This window comes from Acomys minous (genome assembly GCF_964271855.1).
Source record: "Acomys minous genome assembly, chromosome: 6".
NCBI classification, from domain to species: domain Eukaryota; kingdom Metazoa; phylum Chordata; class Mammalia; order Rodentia; family Muridae; genus Acomys; species Acomys minous.
Genome location: NC_140487.1, coordinates 99,231,330 through 99,252,466, shown reverse-complemented (window position 1 = coordinate 99,252,466; position 21,137 = coordinate 99,231,330). Strand labels below are relative to the sequence as shown.

General features: G+C 41.3%; 1 protein-coding gene across 23 annotated transcripts in view; it reads left to right on the top strand.

The window, feature by feature from the left end:
• The window catches only part of MACF1 (microtubule actin crosslinking factor 1), a 348,476-nt gene that overhangs the window by 238,513 nt on the left and 88,826 nt on the right, over window positions 1–21,137 (top strand). For 22 of the 23 annotated variants that reach the window (XM_084787104.1, XM_084787103.1, XM_084787109.1 and 19 more), the window contains 12 exons: window positions 1,242–1,760; window positions 2,634–2,810; window positions 2,987–3,110; window positions 4,986–5,194; window positions 5,643–5,960; window positions 6,988–7,154; window positions 8,890–9,046; window positions 11,885–12,002; window positions 14,824–14,886; window positions 15,711–15,952; window positions 17,530–17,659; window positions 18,932–19,131. In XM_084787104.1, the coding sequence (XP_084643230.1) occupies window positions 1,242–1,760; window positions 2,634–2,810; window positions 2,987–3,110; window positions 4,986–5,194; window positions 5,643–5,960; window positions 6,988–7,154; window positions 8,890–9,046; window positions 11,885–12,002; window positions 14,824–14,886; window positions 15,711–15,952; window positions 17,530–17,659; window positions 18,932–19,131 (2,424 nt within the window). The remainder of the gene's footprint in view (window positions 1–1,241; window positions 1,761–2,633; window positions 2,811–2,986; window positions 3,111–4,985; window positions 5,195–5,642; window positions 5,961–6,987; window positions 7,155–8,889; window positions 9,047–11,884; window positions 12,003–14,823; window positions 14,887–15,710; window positions 15,953–17,529; window positions 17,660–18,931; window positions 19,132–21,137) is intronic. The other variant, XM_084787119.1, reaches the window with a different exon arrangement.

The window sequence follows — 21,137 nt, the reverse complement described above, 5'->3', positions numbered from 1 at the left end:
CACATGTACACATACATACCCCAAACAAAGTGCTTTTCCTGTACCCTTGTCCATGTACATAACTTCAGTTACCAATATTGACACATTCCATATATCTATTTATCTTCAGCTGATGTCATTACTGATTATCAAACATATATATATATATATCTCCATCTGCTTCCTGTGACCTCATATAGTTCAACCTGAAAACAGAAGTCTTCTGTAATCTCCAACCTGATGTGATCTGCACGCCCATCCAGCCTGTTCTTTGCACATTCCTATTTAATTGCCCAAACTACTAATCCTTCTAGATTTCTCTCTTATTTCTAAGAGGTTGTGTCCCTGAATAACTTTCTTTTATCTTACAGATTAAGTCCAAATTCTCCCCCACTGTCCCGCTTTGGTTTTTTGTTTTGTTTTGTTTTGGTTTGGTTTGGTTTGGTTTTTTGTTTTGTTTATTTTTGTTTCTGTTTTTGCGAGATAGGGTTTCTCTGTGTAGCCTTAGCTGTCCTGAACTCACTTTTGTAGACCAGGCTGGCCTCAAACTCACAGAGATCCACCTGCCTCTGCCTCCTAAGTGCTGGGATTACAGGCGTGCGCCACCAGGCCTGGCAAGTCCAAATTCTTAATATGGTTTTACTGTACTTATAACTGCCCATCTGTGATCTGTTCGTACTTGCTTGGCCTCATCGTTCATCTTCCTTCATTTTGAGCCTCCAGCTGCTGTGTTCTCACTCTACTGAACTTTTGCATACTCTTGGAATTTTCTGATCTCCTAACTTTGAGAAATAAAGGAAGGCATGGCTCTTGGTTAGTTTGTTTTGTTTTGTTTATTCTTCAGACCCTAGCTTACTTAGAGCTTACCTCCTCTAAAATTACTTCTTCACCACTCCCACGTCCAGGATGTTCTTAGGGACTTCAATATAGATTTTAGTTATATTCGACCCTTAACTCATTATATAACTTTACTGGGAGCCTGTAACATCTTTTTGCCATTCACATATTTCATCCTAAGTATGCTATTGTCTACCTACAGTGGTAGGGCTTTTAAATTTGTTTGTTTTGTTTTTGTAAGATAAGGTCTCATTATGAAGCTGTTGCTCATCTTGAACTCACAAAAATTAAAAGCATGTGCAGCCACACCTGCCCTATAGTGTGTGGTCTTCTGAAACAGAGGAAGAGACCACTCTACCTCTAGCTGTAAACATAGATTGTTCACGTTCTCCTACTGATGGTCTTTCGGGTGGCTTATTCACCAGGCGCGTCACCAAGAATTGCTGTCTCAGCAACAGAATTTCATTGTGGCCACCCAGTCAGCTCAGTCCTTCCTGGACCAGCATGGTCACAATCTTGCACCTGAGGAGCGACAGATGCTACAGGAGAAACTAGGGGAACTTAGGCAGCAATATGCAGCTTCCCTGGCCCAATCAGAGGCTGAGCTGAAGCAGACACAGACTCTACGAGATGAACTGCAGAAGTTCCTGCAAGACCACGGGGAATTTGAGAGCTGGCTAGAACGATCTGAGAATGAGCTGGATAGTATGCATAAGGGGGGCAACAGCCTTGAAGACCTGAACTCCTTGCTAAAGCGGCAGGGAAGCTTCTCAGAGGATGTCATTTCCCACAAAGGAGACTTGAGATTTGTGACTATCTCAGGACAGAAAGTCTTAGACACAGAAACCCGTTCTGAAGAAGGCCAGGAGCCATCAGCCACCAGAAACTTAGTGAATGAAAAACTGAAGAGTGCAACAGAAAGATATACCACGCTCCACTCTAAGGTAAGGGGAGACCCCATCAGCCTCCAGAGGAACAGTCACAGCAGTCCTCAAAAGACTATGGTCATTTTTAAGGCTCAAAATAGGGGCCATAAGACACAATGTGTGTGAACCACAGGCAAATGGGTTTCATGAGCTATTTTAAAAAAAAAAAGCAAACTGTGTGAGGCCACACTTAGTCCTGTCAGTATTAGGAGTATGTGTCACATCATTCGTGAAGATAGAGGCGCTCATCTTTCTGTATCCTCTTAAGGCCAGTATCTTGGCCTATAAGAGACATAGCACAGCAGAATTTAAACCAGCTGCAGTCTTTATTCCTAGACAGTGTGTTCTAGGATGAATCCTAAAAAGAGTTTTCCTAAAGTTTAGACTCTACACACCCTTTATTTATTTATTTATTTATTTACTTATTTATTTATTATGTATATAGTGCTCTGCCTGCATGGCAGGCCAGAAGAGAGCATCATATCACATTATAGATGGTTGTGAGCCACTATGCGGTTGCTGGGAATTGAGCTCAGGCCCTTTGGAAAAGCAGGCAGTGCTCTCAACCTCTGAGCCATCTCTCCAGCCCCCATACCACTCCTTATCTTGCTATCAATATCCCTAATCTCCCAAAAGGAACATTTTTTTTCCTACCTTTTAGTCCTTACTATTGCTTGCAGTCTGATGTATATTTCTTTGGTGGCATGTCATGAGTAAGTCTTCCTGGGGACTTAAAAGATATGACAAGTAGTGCACTACAGGTGCTGGTGAACCTGCTTGTAGACAGTCAAGCCTCTGTGTGAAGTTGCAGTCAGTAGCCAGGCGAGACTTTTCCTTTGGACTCTATTCTAGAAGCTGCTACCTTCGGCTTCTCCTTTTTCTTTGGTGTAGTGTTCACGGTTAGGCTCTCATCTGACCATACTGCTAAGCCAGTATCAGCAGTTCCAGAGCAGTGCTGATGGCCTGCAGGCCTGGATGTTGACTTGTGAGGCCAACGTGAAGAATCTCCTCTCAGACACTGTTGCCTCTGACCCTGGAATCCTGCAACAACAGCTTGCAACAACCAAGGTAAGCAGATTCAGACCATGCTGGTGTGTCAAGGTCTTATATTTCATGGCTTAGAGGGAACTAATGAAAGTAAATACTACTGAATATATTAGTTGAGATGTCTTAGGCAAGTTCTGATTCAAATTCTTTGGGTTTTTGTTTTGTTTTTGTCTTGTTTGTTTGTTTTGGACAAGCAGAAATTACAGGAAGAATTGGCTGAGCACCAAGTGCCTGTAGAAAAGCTTCAAAAAGCGGCTCATGACCTAAGGGAAATTGAGGGAGAGCCAGCCCTGGACCTTGGGCCAATTCAAGAAACTACAGGTATGAAGCGGCAGCAGTGGTCCTACCCCCTTAGTCTCCTGTGAGCTTTGTTTTGCAGTACATAGCACACCGAGTCCACAGGCATCCAGAGCACTAAGCTAAGGGCAGGGGACATTCTGACACAGCTCACTTCCCAGTAAGCTCTAGTACTACACTGTTCAAAAACTTTCAACCCTTAGTATCTGTTGTCTAGTTGTGCCTTGCTTCCTTAATTTTCTACAGAACTCGTCATTCCCAAGTTTTACCGCCGTTGTAGTTGCTCCTGTTTCTTACCTGACATTTGTTTCATTGTGCTTTCCATGAGTGATGATGAATCCCTGTTCATTTTTCAAGATTTAGTCAAGGGTACATCACAGTGGCCTCAGTCAATACATTATGTATTTGAAACTTGCTAAATGGATGGATTTTAAATGTTCTTACCATGCAAAGTGCTATGTGAACTAACTTGATGCAGTTATTCCCTAATATGTGCATCTTAAAATAGAATTTGTATGCCATAAATACCAGGTTCACTTGCCAAGGGTGGGGGAAGAAGGGGAAGGAGACAGACCTGAGAGCTTATGGCCTTTGTCAAATCCTAACCAGTAACCCTGTGTCTTAGTTACTTTGCTGTGATAAAACACCATGACCAAGGCAACTTATAAAGGAAAACATCTAGCTGGGCCTCCTGTTCTAGAGGGTTAGAGGTCACGATGGCAGAACAAAGGTGTGGTGGCAGGAACAGTTGAGAGTGCACATTTTGAACCAAAGCAAGATACACAGAGAAAGTACACTGGGCATGGCAGGAGACTTTTGAAACCTTAAATAACCTCAATGACGCACTTTCTCCAACAGGGCCTAATCCTGCCAATTAGGAACCAAGTATTCAAATGCCCAAGACTTATGGGGAAACATCTCATCAAACTACTACATCCTATCATTCAAAAGAAACAAAAATAAATAATTATCTTAAATTTTTCTAGAACATGCCTCTAGTACCTTGTTTACAGTTAGTTGTGCTATGTTTCCTCTACCTATGCTGATTTGCAGCCCTAACGTTATAAAGACCAGAGACTTCATTTTAGTTATCATTAGTACTTGGCATATTGGATAATTTCTGGTTCTTACTAAATACCAAATAACTAATTAATTGAATTTGATTCTTAGACTATTATACTTCAAAAAATATTAAATTTGTTTTAATGCTAATTATTTTTAATTAATGTGTGCAATTTAAATACTACTTTATAATTATTTCCTTTGAGTTTTTATTTTGTTTTGTATTTGAGGCAGGTTCTCACTATTTAGCCCTAGCTGTCCGGGAACTCACTATATAGACCAGGGGACCTCAAACTTACAGAGACCACCCCTGCTTCTCATTAAAGGCATGGACTACTGAGCTGCTTTTCCCTTTCCTTCTCTGTCTCTCTGTCTCTGTCTCTGTCTCTGTCTCTGTCTCTGTCTCTCTCTCTCTCTCTCTCTCTCTCTCTCTCTCTCTCTCTCTCTTTCTATTTATTTTTATTTTTTGAGGAACCAGAGATTTGCTTTGTATGAATCCTAGGCTAGTCTTGAACTCACTACGTAAATCAGGCTCGCCTCAGAGTCCTTCTGCCTTAGCCTCCTGAACACCAAGGCTACAGGCATGTCCCAAAATGCCCAGATTTTTATTCTTTCTTTTCTTTTCTTTTCTCCTTTTGGTTTCTCTGTATATCGTTGATTGTCCTGGACTTACTCTGTAGACCAAGCTGGCCTCAAACTCACAGCGATCCGCCTGCCTCTGCCTCCCAAGTGCTGGGGTTAAAGGCATGCGCCACCACGCCCAGCCAGATTTTTATTCTTAAAAACACTTTATAAGAATAGTGTCCAGTGTTTCTTCTCATGGCCTTGATTTTGCAGATTCTATATTCAGCCGCTTCCAGAGTCTCTCCTGCAGCTTGGCCGAGCGCTCTGCTCTGCTACAGAAGGCAATCGCTCAGTCACAGAGTGTTCAGGAGAGCCTGGAGAGTCTGCTGCAGTCCATGCGGGAAGTTGAGCAAAGTCTGGAAGGGGAGCAGGTGGCCTCACTCTCATCAGGAGTCATCCAAGAAGCCCTGGCCAACAACATGGTGAGACCTTACACTCAGGAGGGTATTTGCCATTTCTGTAATAACATAACTTTGAAAAAGTAAAAGAGTATAATTCATGCCCAGGAATCTTCTAATAAGGTTTAAAGATGATGACTAGTCCATGTAGACATCTGTGCTACTGTGGCTGGCGGTGTGGCTCTGTGATAGAGCACATGCTTAACATGGACTAGATCCTGAGTTCAATCCTCAGCACCACAGAAAAGAAGGAAAACATTTCTCTCCAATTTCCAAACCACCACTGAACCCAAGGGAAAGTGGTGGGAGCAAAGTAATGGATGGAGAACTAAATAAAGGATGTAGCATGCTTCAGGCTTAATTACAGTCCTCCAATCTCGTTGAGCATGGAGTGATTACAAAGTTTTTAATTGATGACTCAGACATATCAGCATAAGTAAGCCCCAACTGACAGACTTGTTCTTGGTGACAGAAACTGAAGCAAGACATTGCTAGGCAAAAAAGCAGCCTGGAAGCTACCCATGAGATGGTCACTCGATTCATGGAGACAGCTGACAGCAGCACAGCCTCGGGGCTGCAGGGCAAACTGGCAGAGGTGAGCCAGCGCTTCCAGCAGCTCCAGCGCCAGCAGCAAGAGAAGGAGATGAACCTAAAGAAGCTCCTTCCTCAGGCAGAGACGTTTGAGCAGCTCTCTAACAAGTTGCAGCAGTTCATGGAAAACAAAAGTCGACTACTGGCCTCTGGGAACCAGCCCGATCAAGATATTGCACATTTCTCCCAGCAGATCCAGGTGAGGATACATACCTACCATCTTGGCAGAATAAAAGGAAGGGCAAAAAGAATACTGTTAGCAGTGCGGGAAATGCTGCCTGCGTTATCCCCAGACAAATTCTAGTTTACAGCTTGACTGTCCTGAACTCGCTTTGTAGACCAGGCTGGCCTTGAACACACAGCGATCCACCTGCCTCTGCCTCCCGAGTGCTGGGATTAAAGGCGTGTGCCACAATCACCCCTGACAAATGTTTTAGTTTGTTTTGAGTCATTTTAGACTTTGTAGTAAAGTAGGACTGAGCCAACAAATAATAGCATAGTCTTTCCTAGAGTCACCAATTGCTAATTATTTTATCTGTTTATAAAAATATTAGACAGTTTAATTATTAGCAATATTCATTATTTGTAATATGCAAAAGTTTCACCAAATAGTCCTTTTGGCATATTTTTATCAACATTGGAGTACCTTCTAATTTCCTTATCCCATACTGAAATCAGTTTTTTGTTTTTGGTTTGTTTGTTTGTTTGTTTTTCCTCTAAGAAACCCTGCTCTTGGTAGGAAATGATAGTTAAAAAACAAAATCTGAACACCAGGTAAAATAGATAAGCTACTAGATGACATTGTTTTGTCACCAGATATAAGAATTTTGAAACACTGCTACTATTTCTACCACAATACGCACATTAAATAGAAATGACGGATTTTGTTTGTTTGTTTTAGCATGTAAAGCTGAACACAAGTTTGCTTCTGTAATCTCAGTATTCCTACAGGGCTATGGGAGGTAGACACAAGAGAATCCGTGGAAGTTCATGGGCCACTAACGTGGCATATGCAGAAGGGAACAACAAAAAAAGTCCCTATCTCAAACTATATAAAAAACAAGGGCCTCCTCATGACCAGTGTGGTATGTGCACACCCACACTCACACACAAGAATACACGCCCTACTACCACACCATATGCACACATGCATGTGCATAGAAAGATGAAATGAGACAATGGGTCCAATCACTTAGTATATTGCCTTTAATCTGTTTGCTCAACAGGAACTCACTTTGGAAATGGAAGACCAAAAGGAGAACCTAGACACTCTTGAGCACCTAGTTACTGCACTGGGCTCTTGTGGCTTCGCGCTGGACCTATCTCAGCACCAGGACAAGATGCAGAACCTTAAGAAGGACTTTACAGAGCTACAGAAGACAGTTCAGGAAAGGTGAGTGCCAACCTGGGCCCGCCATTGGTACAGAATTTTTCCTGTCTTGCTGAGGATGAGATGGTCTTTACTTCCTTGGCATTAAAAAGCAGCATCCAGGATGCGGCTACTGAGCCATAGGTTGATAGCACCTCTTTAGACAAGCTCCTCAATACACTTGATGTTTATTGCTTTCTATTACTAATTGATTCTTCTCAGTATCAGGTCTGAATGACCAAAAGCCCTGGTCGCCTAAGCAAACAGAACAAATTTGGGACAGTAAATAAGTTTATAGCTGAATTTAATATAAAGACAAAATCTAGAAACGTCCCAGGTATGATTATGAGTTATGTTACATTTGTGAGCTGGAAAGATGGCTCAGCAGGTAAGAGCATTTGCTGGCGCCCACACTGTGGTTTTAGGGTCTCCAGTGCCTTCTTTGGCCTCCTTAGACACATGCTGCACATATAGGCAAGCAGGTACATACCTGTACAAGCTAGAATCTTTTGGATAACATTATTTAAGAGAAATGTCTGGATTCTTTTAGCACAAACACAGGAATGTATGGTAAATGCTTGCAGGTTTTAGTTTGCTGTTACTCATGGTTTCCTATTAGAAGCCTCACATGGGTTTAAGATCATTAATATGACTACTTATCTTGGTTTAGATGCAATTGCAATATTGACTTATCAGGTGGCCACCTTGATAACTAGAGGAAAACTGTTGTTCCAACCAGTATACTTAGAGCCATGTGTGGTGGTATGCACTTATAATCCCAGCCCTCAGGAAGAACAAACAGAAGGATCAAGCATTCAAAGCCAAACTTGGCTGCATATGTATGTAGTTACATATATAACGAACTAGTAAGTTTGAAGCCAGCATAGGCTATAGGAGACCCTGGATACTTAGCTGCAGATTGAGTGGTTTGGTTGAAGACAAAGGCCCAAAAGGCTTAGTTTTTCTCCTCCTCACTGTTGTAGCTACAGGAAGAACTAGGATCTCTGGATTGATGCCTGATAGATATGGCATTCTTTGATTTACTTTATTCATGGGTGTGTGTACCTACGGCTAGTCATCTAACTTCTGTGAGCCTCAGACTCAGCACTCAAGATAGGCTTGTTGTTTTTTAAAGGCTGGTTTATGTGTGTGTGTGTGTGTGTGTGTGTGTGTGTATGTGTCTGTACCTGCACCTGCATTAGTCTCTATGCAGCACATACATACATACATACATACATACATACATACATACATACATACATGATCCCACAGAGGCCAAAAGAAGGCTTCTAGAGTGAGAGTCGCAGGCAATTGTGAGCCACCGTGTAGATACTGGGAACCAAACCCAGGTCGTCTGCTAACGCAGTAAGTGCTAGTGAGCACTGGCCCATCTTGCAGCCCCTGAGTTGAGTCTGAAGGAGTCAACTACCCGAGGTATAACAGAGCTGGATTGTCGGTCCAAAGCCAGCATTCTTTCCATTGCCTCACAGTCTCTAAATAGCAGGCTCCCTTTAGTTTCCTCACTTTCACTTTAGCCTAGAGTAAGCTTAAAGACTTCTTTCCCTAAGAATGTCCAAAGAAGGGCAATAGATTTCTTGAGTTTGATGCTTTTCTACATTGTGCATACAGCCAAGCTTACTATGGAAAGGCAGGATCTGTTAAGAAATTGGTGCCTAGAGTCCCAGGATGAACCTACTGTTTAGCTCAAGACCATTTTACAAATCTGCTCTGATGAGTAACAAAACATCTTTGTTCACAGAGAGAAAGATGCATCAACTTGCCAGGAGCAGTTGGATGAATTCCGGAAGCTGATTAGAACCTTCCATAGATGGCTGAAAGAAACTGAAGGAAATGTTCCACCTGCAGACACTTTCGTGAGTGCTAAGGAATTAGAAAAGCAGGTGGAACACTTGAAGGTAGGTAAACAAAAAGGCCTCCAGGGATCTGGCCAGAGACTAGTTTAAAGTTTATACAAACTAAATTCCTGGTATGATAGGGAGGTAGCATGAGAAACCCCATTTATCTGTCCACATCAGAATTCCTTTCTTGCTGTGATTTCATATGACCTACCCAGAACTGAGTCTCCTATTTTAAAAGCAAAACCAAAGTTGGGCATTGTGGTACACACCTATACTCTCAAAATGCAGGAAGGAGGAGTAGGAGAAGTAAATACCAGCCTCAGCCGGGCATCAAGTTGGAGCCAGCCTAGGCTACTTGACTCATGGCTTCCAAAAGCCATCACAGGCTACTTCTTAGATGCTTCTCATGATGTGATAGGAGATTTAAAATAAAACATAAAAAGAATTGGTGTAAGTTCATTTCTTGAGAAGTTTACATTTTCATCCTTCAGTTAAGAATTATCACTCATGTTTGAGAATTAGACAGCTGCCTATGAGCCACTGAGTAGACATTTGGTCAGGCAGCTGGGGCACAAGAATTGGAAGACACCTTCATGGCTGGACCTAGGCTTCCACTGGATGCATACTTACATAGCATCTGACTCTAAATAACGGTCATCCTCAGAGAATTGTCATTTCTCAGAGAAGCAAGCTGAAGCTAGAGCAGTTGGAAGAGAAGAATCTGGTTACTTTCACTGAATGGACGCTAAGGGAATTTGCTGGTTGGATAATCAAGGGAAGAAGAAATTCTTCAACTTTATTAGTTCATAGGGCCCTTAGTGTTTCAGGAAAAATTTTAGACCATCCATCCTTCTCCTCACAAAAAAGAAAGCAACCTGGTACCGTTTAATAATTCCACATGCTAAGTACTCAGATCCAAACACTTAATGGTTGTTGTTGTTCACATGATGTCCAACAAATGTCACTGCATTCCTCTGAGAATTCTTAAATATTCTGCATGTCAACACATCATTTAAGTCTGAAACCCTAAGCATCTGAAGGAGTGATTAAAGACTGATTTGACAAGTTATGTGTGAGCTTGCTGGGTAGTAATGGCTTTGTGTTCAGCCTGCTGCTGTGCTGTAGCTTAGCATCAGAATCAAGCTGAGCCAGTTCCCAGTGCTCTTGCAGAGCAAGGTGCTGAGGCTAAGACACATCCCTGTTCTGGACCGCTTAATGCCCTTTTCTGTGGCAGGCTGTCCATTCTGGAGATTTAGCATTGCCTGGTCCTTTTGTCCTAAACCTGATGCTGTTGTTTCTTAATGGCTTCCTGTGGTTATTGAGCTCTGTATCTAACCCAACATAAGCTTCCCTTGATAATGGCACAGTGTAGTCTCTATGTTTATACACTATTTCTATAATAATATTTATTACATGATAGTACAGTTGATAACTCAAACTCTTGAAGCTATGCGATAAAATCAGGCATGGAGACTCATGCCTCTCATCCCAGTGCCTAGGAGGCTAAGGCAGAAACTTAAAGAAGCCAGCCTGGGCTACATAGTAAGAGACTTTCTTTCTTTCTTTCTTTCTTTCTTTCTTTCTTTTTTTTCTTTTCTTTTTTTTTTTTCTTTTTGTTTGTTTGTTTGTTTGTTTTTTCGAGACAGGGTTTCTCTGTGTAGCCATGGCTGTCCTGGACTCACTTTGTAGACCAGGCTGGCCTCGAACTCACAGTGATCTGCCTGCCTCTGCCTCCCAAGTGCTGGGATTAAAGGCGTGCGCCATCACGCCCAGCTGAGACTTTCTTAAATACCAAAACCAAGCTGGACACTGTGGCTCACGCCTGTAATCCCAGCACTCGGGAGGCAAAAGCAGGGGGACCTCTGTGAGTTTCGAGGCCAGTCTGGTCTACAAAGCAAGTCTAGGACAGCCAAGGCTACACAGAGAAACCCTGTCTCCAACAACAATAAGTCCAGGTAAGATGGCACACACTTTTGATCCCTATTGGGAGACAGAAGCAGGTGCATCTCTGTGAGTTGAGGCCAGCCTAGTCTACACAGGGAGTATTATATATCCAGGGTTATATAATAAGACCCCATTAGGAGAAAAAAAAAAAAGCAAAATTGTAAAGTGATAGCAGCCTGAAGTACATAAGACCCCCATCTTAATCAACTAATCACCCTACAAAACAAAATTAAATAAATATGTCAAAGGTGAGAACTATGCCATAATCCTAGTTATTCTATTTTGTGTTCTTGATGTTAAGGTGTTGCCAATAATAAGAATTAATAAGTATCTGATATATCACCAAATGAAACAGAAGGGTCTGAAAATTCTAAAGTATCCTTTTTGCATTTTTTGGCTGACTAAACAGTATCTTGTAATGGCTGAATATATGAGCATAATTTTTTTGTTTGTTTTTTCCATTCATTTTTTTTCTTCTTCCTTTTATGTCTTACTGCATAGCTGCATACTGGTCACTATGTAGACGAGTCTGGCCTTAAACTCACAGAGTCCCTCCCGACTCTACCTTCGAAGTACTAGGATTAAAGACATCTCCCACTATACCTACCATGGGCATAGCTTCTTTTCAAAATGTTTAAGGGGGTTGCTGGAGACATGGTTCAGTAGTTAAGAACTCTTAATTGCTCTTGAGAGGACCCAGGTTTGGTTTACAGCACCTACATGGTGTCTTATAAGCATCTGTAACTCTAGTCCCTGGGGATCTAATCCTTCTTCTGACCTCTGCAGGCATCTGGCATGCACATGGAACACATATGCACATGCATGCAAAACACTCATGCACATAAAATAAAGTGGTAGGGATTATGTCTGTAACAGCTGTCCCTGATGTTACATTTACTGATGTAGGAAAAGGCTCAGATGTTACATTTACTGATTTGGTTCTTTTAATAGGGTCTTCTAGATGACTGGGCAAGTAAAGGGATTCTGGTGGAAGAAATCAACTGCAAGGGCACTTCCCTAGAAAATCTCATCATGGAGATCACAGCACCTGATTCCCAAGCTAAGACAGGTGAGTACAGGTTCTTCAAAATGTAATGAATATATACACCACTCTTTGCTTGTGGCCTTTGGAGATGCCTTTTTGTTTAATTAAAATAAAAATGAAAGTTGAATGTGGGAAGAAAGAAGATGTACAAAGCAATATTCTCTCTCATTCTGATCTGTATCTTACCTTGTTAAACAATGTTATTCCATTTTGAAAAATTCTTACAAGTGAGCTAGTGGGCCCACTTAGAGCTGCCAAAGAATGTTAGTTTTTTGTTTGTTTTTTTGTTTTTTGTTGTTTTTCTTCTTTCTTTCTTTCTTTTTTTTTTTTTTTTTGAATCTTGGAGAGTTTTCTGTTTTGAGCATGTAAATGGTACAGGTATGTTACTAATTTTAACCATGGGTCAGCCATGGGTGCGTCTTTAGGGAGAACCTAGATATTTGGGAGCCAATTGGTACATCAGAGACTGGCACACTTCTTCAAAGGGAACATAAAAGTTGTGCCTAGTTGCATGAATAATCTTTGGCCATAACTAAATCTTTTAAACAAAATCAGTATGAGTTCACAGTCATTTATGGATTGTTAGTTGGGATCTTAGAGGTTTTATTGCCAGACTAAAGGCTATAGATAGTTAAACACCTAAGAAAAGGCTTATTCTTCTTCTTTTTTTTTTTTTTAATCACAAGAACTACTGCTTTTCTTTAGTACTTTAAAGTTGGTTTTATTTATTTGTTGGTAGGTTTGGGGTTTTTTGCTGCCATTGTTGTTTTGTTTGTGTGTGTGTGTGTAGTAGTTTGTTTTTTTTGCTTTTGCTTTTTGTTTCTTTGTTTGACTTTTCAAAACAGTTTCTCTGCTGTCCTGGAACTCACTATATAGACCAGTCTTGCCTTGAATTCTCAGAAATCCACCTACCTCTGCCTCCCAAGTGCTGGGATTAAAGGTGTGTGCCACAACACAGAACTCCCTTGTGACCTCTGTGTGTGCACAGAAGCCAGAACATACACAGATACATGCCACACATTTACACATGAAATTAATAAGTCTTTAAAGAATAAATCTTGACTGAATATTGAATATTGCAGGATATAAAATATCTTCAACATTTACCAGAGTTGATAATTGTTTTGATTTTATGTCTATCAATCCTGAGAACACCATTTCATGTAAATATGTTACACTAAATGATAGAGAGTATGTTTATGGCCGTTTCAGAAATTGTTGCAGATTTCTGTCCTAACTTGAACTTGAAATTCATTGAATGAGCCAGGCATTGATGGCGCACATCTTTAATCCCAGCACTCAGGAAAAAGAGGTAGGAGGATCTCTGAGTTCAAGGCCAACCTGGTCTACAGAATAAGTTCCAGGACAGCCTGGGCTACAACGAGCTTCTCTTTAAAACAAAAACAAACAAACAAAGATGCACATACACTGCACACAAATAAATGTGGTGCTATAGAGTGGTCTCAGTGGTTATTGCTCTTGCAGAGAACCTGAGTATGTGCCAAACAAGTGCTTTGCCACTTAATTATAATCCCAGCCTGATCCTTTCAACTTAATTATGTCATGGATATTTCTCTGATTTCTGTATAATCTTAGTGAGTTCATGTCCTGATTTATACTTAACCGAGAAACCCCTCCAAAATAAAAGGAAGGAACTTTAGAAGAACATAGGTGAAAGTTTGGCATTTAGAAAAGGACCACATACCCAAAGGAGAATTTTTAGAATGCTTATGAGCCATATTTTCCAGTGCTTAACATCTGTTTTCTGGTAGAGGAAGTAGAGTCAAAAGAGGTCATGAAGAAATAATAAGCAGCTTCCTATAGGAACAGCATAAGAAGGGCTCTTTAGTAGCCAACTTTTTGTGTTTTTTTTTTTTAACTTTATTTTACTTTTAAGAATTTATTAAGCCGGTTGTGATGGTGCATGCCTTTAATCCCAGTACTCAGGAGCCAGAGGCAGGCGGAGCTTGGTGAGTTTGAGGCCAGCCTGGTCTACAAAGCAAGTCCAAAACAGCCGAGGCTACACAGAGAGACCCTGTCTCGAAAAACCAAAAAAAAAAAAAAAAGAATTTTATTATTATGTATACAGTGCTCTGCCTGCATATACATCTGCAGGCCAAAAGATCACATTATAGATGGTTGTGAGCCACCATGTAGTTGCTGGGAGTTGAACTCAGGACCTCTGGAAGAGCAGTCAGTGCTCTTAACCTCTGAGCCATCTCTACAGCTCACTTTTTATGTTCTTAATTGTGCTTTGTGTTCACTATTTTTATAATGACAGACTCTGATATTAAAAACAATGTATTTTTGTTGCTGTTTTGTTTTGTTTTTCAAGGCAGAGTTTCTCTGTGTAGCCTTAACTTTCCTGGACTCCCTTTGTAGACTAGGCTAGCCTGAACTCACAGAGATCCACCTGTCTCTGCCTCCTGAGTACTGGGATTACAGGCGTGCGCCATCACCACTCATCTTAAAGACAATGTTTTAACTCTATTACAAATCCTCATTCCAAAATATGGCAAATACCATTTTAAAGACTTAGTGTTTTAACAGTAGTTGTTCCACAAAATCAGAAACAGCTCCAAGGAATCCAAGTGAAGATTTAAGATGAATTGTTATTTCTATAGAAAGAGTTACTAATCATTACTGCAGAGAAACTGAAGCGTAAGTGACACTTTGTTGCCTGGAGGCTAAAGTGACCTGTCTCTCCATGAGTATGTTGTCTTGTGTTGTGTTAACTTTCTGATACCCAAGCTTATGATGAGAGCTAGAGAAGGAAAATGCTGTGCCTGTATGTATTCCTAACACGTTGGTCTTGCCCTGTTTGTCTCCCTGTCCTTCTGCTCAGGTTCCATACTACCCTCTGTAGGAAGCTCTGTAGGCAGTGTAAACGGATACCACACCTGCAAAGGTGAGAACCCTATTTCAACAGTGCCTTCTTGTTGGGTGTGTTACGGCAGTGTTCATGTTTGCTATGTATGTGTTTCAATATATGTGAAATAACAGCTGCTAGAAGGCATATGAGGGTGAAAATTTGGAGAGGAGCAACTGTGGTGCCTGCCTCCCTGTTAGCTGGCTATAGGCTAAACAGGTTGGTGTCCTGGACCTGAAGGTTCTGAGCAAACATACTGGGCCACCAGATTAATTCAATAAGAAAAGACCTTCAGGAAAGTGCATGTCGATCTCTGAGTTATCAAGAAGCTGTTCTAAAGACATAAGCAGTGGTGTTTTCTATAAGCAAGCTCAGCATGTGGGAGGGAGAGGCAAGAAGATCAGGAGTTCGGGCTTTGGCTGACCGTGGCTACATCAGACTATCTCAAAACAAAACAGCTAGTCCAGCAGCAGTCTTTCCCTCAGTCTCCTGCCTGAAAGGGTCTCCAAACTGTTTCTCAGTAGTTTTTGAAGAAGAGGAAGCTGAAGAATGTTCAAAGTTGATTAATCCCAACAGTGTGCTAAAGTTGGCATCTTGAAGTTGACTTCCTCACTTCTGTTATGCCCATATTTATTCAGCATTTGATGGCATACATCTGTACATAAAATGCCAAAGCCAGAAATCAGATTAATAAGTGTTTTGTTTTGTTTTACTTTATATATTTAAATGGGAACTTTGATGTGATTTGGAGGAATGTTGACTAAAACAATTAGGAGAGATGCTTACCCCTGACAGATCACTTAAGACTGAAAAAATGAAGGGGAGCAGGATTACCTATCTCACTGTTGTTTCTGTGATGCTAGATCTTACAGAGATCCAGTGTGACATGTCTGATGTAAATTCGAAGTATGAGAAGCTGGGAGAAGTGCTTCGGGAACGCCAGGAAAGCCTCCAGACTGTCCTCAGCAGAATGGAGGAGGTTCAGAAAGAGGCGAACTCTGTCTTACAGTGGTTAGAGTCAAAAGAGGAAGTTCTGAAAGCCATGGATGGCTCTTTGTCTCCAACCAAGACAGAAACAGTAAAAGCCCAAGCGGAATCTAACAAGGTACTGTGTTTGCACAGTGAGCTGCATGCCAGCAGGAGGGGAAGAGGCTCCTATAGGTGCTCTGTCCCAGTCTAGGGCTGAGCCTACTAGAGTCAGCTCTTGACTGTGATTGCTGATATGTTTGCCCTCCAGATTTTACCATATCTCACTCTACGCTCCTTGATAATTCTTTTTTTTTTAACATATATTTATTTATTTATTTATTATGTATATAGTGCTTTGCCTACATGTACACCTACTCACCAGAAGAGGACATCAGATCCCATTATAGATAGTTGTGAACCACCATGTGGTTGCTGGGAATTGAACTCAAGACTTTTAGAAGAACAGACAGTGCTCTTAACCTCTGAGCCGTTTCTCCAGCCCCTAAGAATTCTTGTTACCTATAAAAAATTTTTTTTTAATTTTTGTAGTTCAGATTCAAAAAGTGGGGCATGTTTTCAGAAAGAGACTAATTCCCTTCCTTCCTTCCACTTTATTATAAGCCCATTGAGAACTGAATTTTATTTTCCATGTGATGCTGGATGGTAGCTAAGCCTTTCTTATCCAGGAATCTTGCAACTCTTAAGGGGACCTAAAATATGTGAATATATATTTATTCTTAAGATTGAAGTGTAGGGGTCAGGAGAGATGGCTCACAAGTTAAAAGCACTTGGTGCTCTTGCAGGGGACCCAGGTTCAGTGACCAGCACCCACACCATCCATAACTGGTTCCAGGGGACCCAGCTCCCTCTTCTGCTTTCCTTCAGAACCAAGTACACATGTGGTGCACATAAAAACAGCACATAATGCTCATACACATAATAATTTTAATGTTTAAAATGATATATGGGGGCTGGCGAGATGGCTCATTGGTTAAGAGTGCTGCCTGCTCTTCCAAAGGTCCTGAGTTTAATTCCCAGCAACCACATGGTGGCTCATAACCACCTGTAATGTGATCTGATCCTCTCTTCTGGCCTCCAGGTGTACACGCAGGCAGAACATGGAATACATAATAATAAATAAATAAATCTTTTTAAAAAAATGATAAGTGGACTAGAGAAATTATCAGAAAATACAAGAACACAGACATCTTCTTATGAGAAGTTTTCTTAAAAAATTTTAATGTCCCAATTGAGCATGGCATGCAGCTCTCCAACTACCAAAATACTGCCATTATTTTATCTTGGCACTTTTTTTTTCCCCCTGAGACAAGATCTCTCTGTGTAGCTTTGGCTGTTCTGGACTCACTTTGTAGACCAGGCTGGCCTCGAACTCACAGCGATCTGCCTGCCTCTGCCTCCTGAGTGCTGGGATTAAAGGCGTGCTCCACCTTGCCCAGCTCCAGGCACTTCTAATTAATAAGTGAGGGTCTCTACTTTTGTTGATGTGTTGTCCTTGAAGAGTTCAGATCCCATCAATTTCATTTTAAAGTAAATACTAAAACAAAGAACTTATATGCATTAATGTTATGGAACAAGATATAGGGTCAGAAGAATTGAAACTTCCCACCCAATCAGTCTTCCAAATTTCTATCACACACAAATCTGTGTTTCCCACCCAGAATCTCATAGCATGTATAATGTGCTTTCTCCTAGGCTTTCCTGACTGAATTGGAACAGAATTCCCCTAAAATTCAAAAAGTAAAGGAAGCCCTGGCTGGATTACTGGGGACATATCCCAACTCACAAGAAGCAGAAAACTGGAAGAGAATGCGAGAGGAGCTCAGTAAGTCATCACAGGGATGTCTCAGCCTGGCTTGGTGGCACACACCTGTAGTTCTAGCAGTCAGGAGGCAGAGGCAGGAGGATCACTGTGAGTTCCAGGCCAGCTTGGTCTACAAAGAGAGTCCAGGACAGCCAGGACTACACAGAGACCCTGTCTCAAAAAAAAAAAAAAAATCTTGTCTCCAAAGTAAATTGAAAATGTCAGTATCCCATACAGAGCTGGAATTGTTTTCAATTCACTTTTTGTCTGATACTAGAAAATGACCTGAACAGGGAAAATATTAGGGACTTAAGTCAATAGAAATCTGGCTTTCTAGGGCAAGCCTACCTAACAGTCTACTCTGATCAGAAACTTGAGGGAATATTAGACATAAAAATGAACATGGAAAGTGGTAACTTGAATCTGGCAGTTGTTGGTGGAAACAGGTAGTTGTCTGTAATCTGAGTTCCAATTTAGTCAGGGCTACATAGTGAGACCTGTCTCAAAAAACCAAACAACAGCAAAATCACCTAGACTTAGAGAACTGACTCAGTGGTTACAGGCACAGACCCCTCTGTAGGAGACCAGAGTCACAACACCCTTGTTGGGCAGCTCCCAACTTTCTGTCGTACAAGCTCTATGGTCTCTGGCCTCTAAAGAGCACTGCACTCATGTGCCCATATCCACACACAAACATGCATAATTAAAATTAAATTAGAAGGAAAATGGAAAATAAGCTAATAAAGACATTAAATGAGTGTGTGTTCATAGTATTTAACTACACATAATATAAATATTTGTAAAAAAAATTCTTTTTGTGAAAAAGTGTTCAAAATAGTACTATAAAATAATATATGTAATTCCTTCTTATATAGAGCATGGGGGGAATTGGGGGAGGGGCAGAAGGGGAAGGGGCTTCCATGAAGTTTCATCACCTGTAGTTTTTTGTCACTACCAGCCTAATGAAGATACAAAACTATTTGTATTACCTTAGTTTTTAAATGTTTTAAGGTTATTTTTAATTTTCAAAAATGTTAAAGCCGGGCGTGGTGGTGCACGCCTTTAATCCCAGCACTCGGGAGGCAGAGGCAGGTGGATCACTGTGAGTTCGAGGCCAGCCTGGTCTACAAAGCAAGTTCAGGACAGCCAAGGCTACACAGAGAAACTTTGTCTCGAAAAACCAAAAAGAAAAAAAAGAAAGTTAAATAATGGCCCTTGTGTCATTTCCTGTAGTGTATAAGGAGTATGGCTGAGGGACCAGGCCAACTTCATTCTCTCATTTCCTTTTAACAGATTCCCGGTGGGAAAAGGCCACTGAGGTCACTGCGGCTCGCCAAAAGCAGCTAGAGGAATCTGCAAGCCATCTGGCCTGCTTCCAGGCTGCAGAGTGCCAGCTCCGCCCTTGGCTGATGGAGAAGGAACTGATGATGGGAGTTCTGGGACCCCTGTCAATTGACCCCAACATGTTGAATGCACAGAAGCAGCAGGTCCAGGTGAGCAATGTAGATTAATGCTTAGAGAAAAAAATAGGTGTCGTGAAATCTGGGCTTCAGGGGTCCTTCTAGCAAGTAGATTTTATTATGACCCCAGACAAGGTTCACTTTTCTCAGTTTGATAAGATGCTTGTGAAGTAATAAACAAAACTCTTACCAGTATCAACAGGCAGTAAAGTGAATGAATTTGAAAATGGGATAGTTTCCTAAGTAAATTAAACTCATACTTTATTTTTAATCCCCAGTGACAAGTGTCCACATTACTTAATATATTGTGTATCTATCTGCTACTCTCAGAGGTTTATTTTTTGTTGTTGTTGCTAAAACCTCAAAAACGGCCCATTAAGTGGAAAGGTCATTCCAGTGTAAGCGTGCCTGGAGCCTTTGCTCTGCCTGCCCCTTTCTGTTCCTGTCCCGTCCTTCCCTTCTGCCAGCTCTAAGAGCAGCTCTAAGAAGAGTTTCTGAAGGAGCTTCTTCTTTCAGCCTTACTGTGTCTTAGTCTACCCACAGATAATTTTCTAATCCAATGTTTGTCCATATTTGTTTGTTTAATTTTATTATTGTATTAATTTTATTATTGTATCTCATGTGTGTGGATGCTTTGCCCACATGCATATCTGTTCACCATATGTGTGCCTGGTGTCTATGGAATCCAGAAGAAGACATCAGATCCCCTGAAACTGTAGTTAGAGATGCAGTTACAGGTGTTGAGCCACCTTATGGTTGCTGGGTCTACTGGACCATCTCCCTAGCCCCTGGGTTTTGTTTTTGGTTGGGTTGTTGTTGTTTGTTTGTTTTTAACTCTTAAAAATGACTGAGAATCTTAACCACTAAGCCATCTCTTCCGCCCCCCCAAATTACTGGGAATCTTATAGAGCTATCTTAGAAAGCTTGTGCTTATCTCATGATATTTACTGATTTATTCTATCAAGTCAATACTTTCAATATATATTCATATTTAATTTTCAAATAATGTTAAAGCCACGACATTAACATAAGTCCCACATTCAGTCTGTTGTAATCATTGGGTAGGCTCCATAAAACCACACAAACATTCATGAGGGAACAAGAACTTGTTTTGTTGAGACAGGGACTCACTACGGACAGTAGGTTGGCCTTGAATGTACTAGGTTGCCCAAGCAGGCCTCAGGCTTGCAGGTAATCCTCCTCCTTCAGCTTTCTGCATGAAAATAGTTTTGATTCCCTGGACTCTACAACAGCCTAGGTACTGTAACAGATCCTGGGGGCATCCTTTGAGAACCATATCTTCTCCATGCTCTGAACTCTCTGTGGACTATGGCATCAGAACAGCCTCCCAGTTGCCACCCACTTATATACAGTTTACATACCTGAGTATAGTCAGAAGCTCAGTGTCTCCTGGCTACCTGTTGAGCAAAGTCCAAGTGCCTAGTCAGGCCTTTGACAGTCAGCTCCCGATTTAGTAACCCAGAGACATGTATGTCACCACACACATGTGGACGTCAGAGGACACCTTCCGAAGTGGGTTCTCAGTCGCACCACATGGGTTCCAGGGATGGAACTTAAGTCATAGTCCTAGTGGCAAGCACCTTTACCTGCTGAGCCATTTCACCAGCCCCTTATTCATTCTTTATTGAGACAGCTCGGGCAGCTTTCCTCACTTCCCTCTTTGGCTGTTTGTTTCTAGCCCAACAGATGTAATCACCCCTATTCCACACTTTCATGGCAACAGGTCTCACATTCATGGTCATTTTTTTTTTATCATTTTCACCTTCATTATATTTTATTATAGTTCACTTTTTACAGCTGTCATTTCCTGAGGTCATGCCTTACTTTGTGAAAACATTGGGTATTGTCCATGAACTGCCTTGTTTAATTTTTACAAGGGCTGAAATAAGTATTTACTGTCCTCATCTTTCTAGGGGAGCTAAGGGTTGAAGAAGTTTGAGAAGCTTTCTTAAGGATTTATGCAGCTAGAGTAGCACAGTGAGGGTTAGGGCACAAGTACCTGGGCATCAGCACTTATA